This window comes from Kryptolebias marmoratus, linkage group LG2 (genome assembly GCF_001649575.2).
Source record: "Kryptolebias marmoratus isolate JLee-2015 linkage group LG2, ASM164957v2, whole genome shotgun sequence".
Lineage (NCBI taxonomy): Eukaryota > Metazoa > Chordata > Actinopteri > Cyprinodontiformes > Rivulidae > Kryptolebias > Kryptolebias marmoratus.
In genome coordinates, this window is record NC_051431.1 from 35,005,455 (window position 1) to 35,015,067 (window position 9,613).

Below are 9,613 nucleotides of genomic sequence, written 5' to 3' on the forward strand. Positions count from 1 at the left end.
GTAATTTTTAATAAATATTGATCGTGATTGGCCCTTGGCTAGGACCAAATTTTAAATTTTGGCCCCCTTGCATCTCTGGGTTTGATACCCCTGGTCTATGGTGTTCGCTATCTCTGCCAAATGTGATCTTAATGCAGTATAATGCATCAAATATTGCAGTTTGTTTGAAACAAATACAAATACAATGTTCCATAACTCTGAGGGCATCTAAAGAGCAGCCGCCATGTTCAAGTGCTGCCCAGAGTCACCAGCATAAACACAAAGGTAAAGACTACACTTTTTATGTTTAGATTTTTAGATACATTTACAAAAATTAATGCAAGACATGCAGACTACTGACTACTTTCCTGTCTTTCTGTAGTTCTTTGATGACAGGGGGGTGCTGGTCACATACCAACAGCAGCAACAAAGCTGTGCTACCCAAAAATATACCCGTTTGAAAATTGGTGTGATCAACTGCCAAGATTTATAGAAATGGCAAATATCGGCTGATTCACTGGTTGACCTCATGCCAAAGTTTTAAACAAAGATGTAGGATCTGTGCTGTAATGACTCTTAGCAAGGACCACATATAATTTTAGCTCAATATCTAAAACATTGACTGAATGTAGCCATTTTAGTGTTTGCTAAGGTTGATTAGCTGTGGTGGTCATCTCGAAAGGATCGACTCAAACATTAAGCAAATATAGAAGTGCATCCAATGACTACTTTCTGAAAGTTTCAGTAAAGTCCATTCAATGTTTCACGAGATAATTTGCTAACAGACTCGTGAGATATTTTGCTAACATAGATACCTGCCTTCCTTTTATGGCAGCAAGTGAAACCGTATGTAATTCTGTATTAACCCGTCATCACGAAGATACATTTGTACTAATATCAACCAGTACCAAAAAGTGAAGGTCAAGCAATAATGTTTTTGACACAAGTGTGTTTGTTACCAAAATGTCTCATGAATGATATTAAGAAAATGTACAAAAAATAATAATTAGATGCACATCTACCACTGATAAAGTTTTGGAGTCAATCCAATTCAAGCTCACCAACACAAATAATTAACTTAAGCCAATACAGAAATGGCGCTAAAATTTTATGTGGTAGTTTTCGAGAATCATTAACAACACATACATCGAATGTGACATCTTGTGATATTGATAAGACTGCACATGTAAAACAGCCTGCAATATCAGTTTCTTCATGGACTGCTAAGCTTTTATTTCTCTGAAGTCACAGAAAGTCTCCGATAGGATGTCTGACTGTTCTGTTTCCATGCTTTGGTCAGCTAGGAGTTTAACCAAGCTCAATAAAGAGGGACTTACGGGGGTGAAGTCTATGGGGTAATAGCAGGACGTCACTTCGAACAGTTCCTCTGTGAATTTACCTGAGGAAACAGAAAATACAGGGAGGCAAAATAATTACATTACCACTTAAGACGGACAGAGTTCACAATGATGACGGGATGCTGTATGTGTCCTCACCTAAATTGTATCCTTGCAGAACAATGTTTTTGGCTATTTGGAAGGCTAACAAGAGGTTGCGGGGATCCCTTTCTCCATCCATTGATTGGACAAAACCAAAAACAAAGTCAGCCCCCAAACCTTTCAGCTCTATGGAGGAGTAAAACAGGAGCAAAACATTTTGATTCAATGTAATAAAAACATTTAAGGCCGATAAAGGCACATACTGTTAGAAGAGAACCACAGAACAGCATCACACGAGATTGGAGTTTTTTTAAGGCAGCAACCCATTTTAGCATTTGACCCGCTTGATGTAAAATAACAACAAAGTGAAAAATGTTAAGATTCATAACCACAATTAAAAAAGCTAGTTTTAGCAATTTGATTGTACAATCTTTGCAATGTGTGGAAAAAATGCCCATTACAACAAAACTAATAATACAAGGAGCAAACAGACTGACCAGATTTAGCTGGTAGTTTGTTAGCCACTTCACTAATTGAATTTTCTACCATACGGTGTGATCCTTCTCTGAAATTCCCCGGAAAATTCTACATTGTTCATACATTTGGAGAACTACGTTGTTCAGGGGAAAAAACAGAGTGCAGTTTTGTACACATAGTGCTCTGTTACAAATCGAACTACGGCGATCTACAAAAACATTTAAAGTAATTTCAAAAAAAAGAATTAGAAAGAATTCCAATGAAAACTAAAATAAATGTATCTGCTTTTGTTTCCATAAAGGAACTTCAGTAAGTTACAATTAAATATCCAACAAACTGGCCTAATTCTTATGTTTATTCTAATAATTTATTATGATGCTAGTAAATGCTGTATCATTTCAAAGTTGGGTACTTACAGTGAATTATTATTTTTTTTTTTTTAAAAAAGGGCTCGCATAAGACTCTACATTTCAGTGTTTGTTATAAATGCTATAGAAGGGGCTATAAAAAATATTGTTCTTTCCCTCTTCATAAGAGTTTGGCCCTTTCCTTTGTTTAACATGTAAAAATACCAATAAATGTCATCAATTTATTAAAGACCTTTAATTTTTTGATATAACAAAAACCTTTTTAAAAATGTAGTATCTATGAAACACCTAGTGAGTAATGTTATATTTATTTTAAAGTATGTTTTGCAGCTTTGGACAAAAAATGGCTCTTTTGATTAGAAAGGCAACAGACCCCTGCTTTAACTAAAATTGCTGTGAATCAGACCCAAACCTGACATTTAGCTCTTACCAGCTTCTCTGGTTTCCATGAGGTTGATGAGCATGTTGTAGATGCACGCTCTCTCTGCAAGCATCAGTGACTGGGGGGGGGGGATAAACAAACATAATGCCACACTAGAAACACATGAGATGAGTCAATTTGAACTCAAACACACATTTTGTAATAGAGGACACACCTCGCAGAAAACAGAAGAAACAAGACAGTAACAAGTGTGAACAAATAATACATGAGTGTAGGTTTAATTCTGAAGGGACAGCTTGCTCCATTGGGTCAGTCATGGTGTGGTAGAGGTAATATTGTTAAAACCTCATTCTCTCACAGAATGAGGTTTTAACAATATTTCTAAGATCATATAAAGCACCCAATCCTAGTTTACAGCTTCACCTGTGCTCACTAACTGATTGGTTAATTAGTGGGTGCGTATAATAAGAACCCCAGCACCCCAGACTTACACTTGAACTGCAACTTGACTTCTGACAACATGCCAAAAATCCACCCTGCGACCAAAGTCTTGATTATCAAGAGGCTGAAGACCAGATCCACTGCAGAGGTGGCTGGCACCTTTAATGTGTCTCAGCATCAAGTACAAAGAATTAAAAAAAGATCTGAAGACACTGGAGATGTTTCTGACGAGCCCAGGTCTGGCAGACCCCGCAAGACAACTGCTCAGGAGGAACGTTTGTTGGTTAGAAAATCCAAAGCCAGCCATCATAAAAGGGGTCAAATTTTGCAGCAGGATGGTGCTCCATCTCATACATCCATCTCTACATCCAAGTTCCTCAATGCGAAGAAGATCCCATTCCTGATGACTTCATCAATAAATTGTATGAATCATTGTTTGACCGCATGGATGCAGTCCTTCAAGCTCATGGAAGTCACACAAAATATTAAATATGGCTCTAATAGCCCCACGACTTCATTCACCAATGTTATGAAACATATCTTTGTATTTGAAGTAAATTATTTGTTTGATTTTCACATTACTTTTTGTGGGCGACAAAACTTTTGTCTTGTCAAAATCGGACCTTTCTGTGTTCATTAAAGGATCATCATTTCTGCAGTGAAGCAAATTTATTTCTGTAAATTAAACCTTATTTGGGAGGGTTTCAGCTTTCATATGAGTCATTTCTAAAACCAATGGATGAATTTAAAGTCAGGTTATAAGCTTTTGTTTCCACAACACGGATAAGCGACAGAACTTCTGTCAGGGACTGGATATGACCTTCTAACTTCTCATTAAAGGTGGGTGACCTTTGAACTCAGGGGGTCAAACTTATTTTTACAAGAAGTCAAAAATAAAATCTGATCAGTGGCCAAACTTTTTTTAATATTTTCTTGAAAAAACTCGTCCTCTCAGCACGTAGCTGCAAGCGCTACAGGAGGATGAGGTAGGCTGCCTTCACAACACTGCTTGACTGATGTGCTCTGCCGGATTTTATATGTGTCTGCTTGAACTGCTGCCATAAAAGCTTTTTAAAGTGGAAGGGACATCTTCAGTGCCAATTTTACTAGAGGACCTCATGCTCACTGCAACTTGTTAATGCTTCATGAGAAAGTTGGGGTTTTTTTGTGCTTCAGGAGACAATTTTTAACTTGACAAGAAATCTTGTGATGTTTTATTCTCACCAGGTCTCCTTACACCCCAACTAACCACATGGGAGGCTCACCTGTACATGGACATCCTGAAACACAGAACGTAGCATGGATACAGCTGAACCAGGTGGCAAAGTAGTACATTTAGTCTGGGAAAAACAAACACACACACAAAACTAGGTCAATTACATTTTCTGTGAAAATACAGCTAAATGACTTCAATGACATTTTCTGAAGAAGTTGTAAAATACACCTGATAAAAGCTAATTATTAAAAGACTAGTTAAAATGATCAAATGGTTAGATGAAAGCTAAAATTATCTAAATTCTGGCTAAAAGCTAAAGTAGCAAAAGACGAGCAAAAAAACTAAAAGTAGCAGAATGGTAGCTAAAAGCAAAAAGAAACATGAGAAGACAAAGAGAGAGCCAGTGTCCTGAAGCAGATTTTAAAGAGAACAATGTTTCTGAAGCAATTGAGAAGATCTCAATTTATTTCTCGAGGGAAAATATTTGTAAATATATTTGTAAAATTCAATATTTTGAAAAAAAAAAAAAGTTTAAAAAACAAAAAGTCATAGTACCCATCTTCTGAATGAGTGGAATGTTTATATGTGAAGAACTAAAATAGCAGAAACTGTGCAGGAGTAGTAAGATTACAAAATACATACGAAAGAAGAAAAAAAAAACAGGAAAACAATGTGAATGCAGAATAAGGATTTGAACAAGGGCACGCACCATTGCACTTAGTCTCTGCTGTCAAACTGGTGTAGGTTCTTCTGATTTAAATGGATGGATTAATGACTTACCAACTCTTGAAGTCCACGTAAAACAGATGGTGTGACGACATAATGGTCTTTGAGGCGGTTTTCATAGAAGGCAGTAAGCACCTCCACTGTCCCAGACAAAAACAACAAAAAAAGAGATCACTCTATACATGAACATGTATCAGTATGACATGGTAGTCATCAATTTTTTTGTTTTATTCATACATTTTTTTAAAATGTCTTCTTGAAATTTTGCACAAAAGTTTATTAGGAGTCAGATTTAATGGTTTAATTACCTTCTCTCTCTGTAAGCTCTGCGTAGTTCTCCTGTAAAACTTCAGAGAGGAGCTGGACCCCTCGAGCTCGGGTGTGAGGCTGAGAACTAGTCAGGCTTACTCTACAACAGTAAGAGAATAAAAATAATAATATTAATGTTTAGAGCAACTCAGGATCACAACTAAGTCTATAACTGAACACCAAGGTAATGTAGTGAAAAAATAAACCGTTTTCTTTCAGAGAAGATTGTATCTGCACTTTAAACCGCAACCAATGCAATGACTAACAGTGAGTTGCAAAAGTATTCTTCCACTTGGAAGACTTTATGTTCTGTTGCCTTACAACTTTGAATTTAAATGAATTTTCAATTTGATCAACTGGGACAGCACAAAGACTAATAGATTCTCCACACAGGTCAGAGACAAAATTTTGAAAAAGTACAGATTAGTGTTGGGTCATAAAAAAACTATCCCAGAATCCTGAACATCCTACAGAGTGCCATTAAATCTAATATAAGGAAATAGAAAGACAATGTCACCACAGCAAACCTGCCAAAAGAGGCTCATCCACCAAAACTCACGGAGCGGGACAGGAGGGCATTAATCAGAGAAACATCCAAGAGACTAAGGGTAACCCTGATAGAGCTGGAAGATGGGAGGATCTGTCAATAGGAGCACTAGAAGCAGCACAGAGCTGGACTTCATGGAAGAGTGGCAGGAAAAAATAAAATAAAATAAAAAGAACTGTGCTTACAAGAAAGAAAAAAAAAGGCAAACCAATTGGAATTTACCAAAGGGTCTTTTGGAGAAACCCCAAAAGATGAAGTGGTCACATAAAACCAAGCTCAAACCTTTAGGCTATTAAGGATAACACCATGTCTGAGACAAATCTACACCTCTCATCATGATGAGAACACCATCTCTACAGTGAAGCATGGTGGTGACAGCATCACGTTGTGGGTTTTTTAATCAGAATATACTGGGAAACTGGTCAGAGTTAAAGGAAAGATGGGTAGAGCAAAATAAATAGAAAGATAAATAAATCAGAAGTGCCTCTAGGTCCTTGCATAGGTCTTAAGGCCCCCTGCTCTAAAAAGGGACATATTAAAACAGATTATTATTATTATTATTATCTTTTATTCGTAGGCACCTTTCTAACACTAAAGTGCAAGGTATAAGCAATACTAAAGCATGCATATCAAACATCAAAATACCAAAGAATAAAGCAGCATAAGAATGAGAATTCAAATTATAATCAACAGGGGTAAGCAATCTTGAACAGATGAGTTTTGAGTCTGATCGTAAAAAGAGGAAGAGAGTGGAGTTTGTGGTTTCTCGGGGCAGTGAATTCCAGAGAATGGCAGTGAGGCACCTGAAAGAAACAGTAAGGTGGAGAGAGGAGGCAGATATGAGGGAACGGTACAAGGTAGCAAATGGAAGAGGTTGGATAGATATGGAGGGGGAAGACTGTGGAGGCTTTAAATGTGTACAGAAGAATTTTGAAATCAATTTGAAGTTTGACAAGTAACCAGTGAAACTTATGCAAGACAGGGGTGATATGGCTATAGAAGGGGGTAATGGTTTTTTAATATTTTAAATATTTTTTCTACAAACTCCATAAAGTGCCCTCAAATTTTTTTTGTTAGTCACTTGCTTTTTTGTAGGTGCAGACCCCTTTTTTGCCGGGGGCTTGTTTGCAACAACAAAAAAGGGATTCTTGAGGGAAATCTGTTACTAGTTTTCAATATGAAACTAGAAGAAATGTTCAAATCTTCTAGCAGGAAAGTAGTTTAGTTTTGTTAGACAAAAGTTCCAGTGGTTAGATGCACCAAGCTCATGGAGACGGACCGGAAGAGACTCGCTGCAGTAAAAGGTGGCTTTAGAAAATCTTTACTTCAATTTTATGGCTTATTTTTGCTTGCTTCATGATAAAAACAAAAAGAAAAAACAAACATTTTGCATCATCAAAGTGGTAGTGATGTCTAAATAAAAACACAACTCCCAAATTCCTTTTAAATTTTAGGATAAAACCAACAAAACACAGGATGCTAAGTGTTGTCAATACTTCTGCATACCACCATTTACTGAACTCAAAAAGTATTCAAAAATGATGAACTGAAGTCACTGTTTGGTTATGCTTTTTATTTCTTATTGGAGATGCCAATACACTAGCATTGAAGCACCTTTATTACTATCTTGTATCTTGTTGCGCAATTTAAAATAAAACATGCAACAAGATACACCAAATGCATGGCTTGATCAAGAATAGTGTGTTCTGACTTTTGGTAGTGGTATGTCAAACAATGTAGACAAAATTTGCAAAATAATGTAAGAAAAGATAAGAAAATTATTGGGATTTTGAAGGAAATATTTTGAAACAAACTCACAACTCTTTTTGGTACAAATACAAATCATGCATCAGAATGTAGGGAATTTTGTTTTCTTTCACCCAGTGTGTCTTACTCGTAGGACTTACGAGTTTCTCTCAGATCCCCCCAGAATGCAGAGTTCACAGACACGATTACACAGATTCTCTTATATTTAGCTCAAAATATTTCATTCAGAAGAAAGATCTTTTTAACTTGTAATATCTGCTACTTAAAACACTGTAGAAAGATAAAGATTTACTTGTGAGACCATCAGTCTTCTGCTGTTCACAGGTCAAGATATTTTTAAGATCTGACTTATAGTTTTACACAGCCAATTTTTGTTTGAGGCTTTATTTGCCTCTCAATAAGTTAGCAGTCAATGAGTGAGAGATAAAGGTGTATGGTTACCAAGGTGACTATAATGAACCACTGGCAGCAGCTTCTTGGTTCTCTTTAGATTTCGTATACAGTTATACCTCAAAACGTAGTTTGAATTATTACAAAGGTATGTTGGGGTTTTGAGCAGCAGCTGCATCGACACTCCTCAGCATTTCTGCAGAAATGTTAACTGTGATGTGATGTTGTTGCCAACTTACCCGAGTGCTTCCACCAGCTGCAGCATTGTGAATTGTCCATCTTTAACGCCTTAAACAAAAGGGCAGTTTAGTGAACTGATAACTAAGCTAACAACAGACAAACTGGCTGTGAGGATGGTTCAAAGGGAATTTAAATTACACATTTTCACGTGGACACAAACAACAGAAGCTAACAGGCTGCATGTTATACTAAGGTGGGCATATAGTCAACTTACAGCACAAAATTAAAAACTTCATGTCATCCTGTCAAGTTGACATACAACACGAGCGTCGTAACGTACGTGCTTTGTTTCACGAGCTTGTATCACCACAGACAGGATGTTGTGGTGCTAAAGTTAGCTTGGTTAACATTCACGCCGTGTTACGCATCCTTAAAATAAAATTCAGCAGCCTCAGCGTTGCTTTCTTGCACAGACTTTACACCAATGTGTCGAGCAAAATGTGATGAAAACTTCCTCTACCTTTAGCAGCCTCCTTTGCCTTGCTGTCCTGTAGTCCGGAGACAAATTCCTCCACCAGAGACAGTAGCAAAGGACTCACTGCAGCCATCGTGCTTGTCACTCCTCCACTGAGACTGCGCATGCGCGCAAAGTTGAGAGCGAAACAAAAAAAGTCACAAAAGTTTACATTAAAACTTTATTGATTAGAACTTTAACTAAACATTAACATCAAATAAACATGAAATTAATTCTGTGAATACTGTTTGCCATCAAAAGTGTCAATGAATACTGAAAAAAAACATCGCTATCGTTTGAAGAGGGTGCTGCGTTCACTTACTGACATTGAAATGCAATAACTTATATACTATAGACATGACGTCACGTGACTTTGGACGCGCTGAAAACGCTGTCATCTTAAGGAAGTAATTCATTTTAACGGGTGTTATGGGGAGATTATAGTTTTTTTTTAATAACCTTTATTTAACATATTGCAATACAAAACAAAAAGTACCAAGCTCAACATTCGAAAAATTACATTACAAAAAGTGATTTATGGCACCTAGACAAAAACATATGCCTAAAATGTGTATACATATATTTAACAAAATAAGCCAAGGGCCAGCAAAAAAGAAAAGCATCATATATCTAAAAAGGAAACAAATACAAAGTACAAAGGGCATTAATCAAGAAAATTGAAGTCAGTCAAAAAGTAAAAGAAGTTGCCAGCATTTTTTCCTTTTACATAACTTACAGATTTTGCATAAGACTTCAGTTCTTTTTTCCAATGAGTCAAATTGGGCCTACATTTGAAAAATCGACATTTATGTAAATAGTATTTTCCCAGTAAAATTAAATTATTGATCCCATATTCATTACTGCCAAGCTTATTGAAA

The 9,613-nt window shown here is 36.5% G+C and overlaps 1 protein-coding gene across 4 annotated transcripts in view; it reads right to left on the reverse strand.

The window, feature by feature from the left end:
* Nucleotides 1–8,852, reverse strand: part of mms19 (MMS19 homolog, cytosolic iron-sulfur assembly component) — a 38,228-nt gene extending 29,376 nt beyond the window's left edge. For all 4 annotated transcript variants that reach the window (XM_025009948.2, XM_017433634.3, XM_017433633.3 and 1 more), the window contains exons 1-8: nucleotides 8,742–8,852; nucleotides 8,281–8,329; nucleotides 5,337–5,437; nucleotides 5,083–5,168; nucleotides 4,352–4,426; nucleotides 2,694–2,763; nucleotides 1,476–1,604; nucleotides 1,317–1,378 (exon numbers count right to left, since the gene is read on the reverse strand). In XM_025009948.2, the coding sequence (XP_024865716.1) occupies nucleotides 1,317–1,378; nucleotides 1,476–1,604; nucleotides 2,694–2,763; nucleotides 4,352–4,426; nucleotides 5,083–5,168; nucleotides 5,337–5,437; nucleotides 8,281–8,329; nucleotides 8,742–8,829 (660 nt within the window). In that variant the 5' untranslated portion in view covers nucleotides 8,830–8,852. The remainder of the gene's footprint in view (nucleotides 1–1,316; nucleotides 1,379–1,475; nucleotides 1,605–2,693; nucleotides 2,764–4,351; nucleotides 4,427–5,082; nucleotides 5,169–5,336; nucleotides 5,438–8,280; nucleotides 8,330–8,741) is intronic.
* Nucleotides 8,853–9,613: the final 761 nt, after the last annotated feature.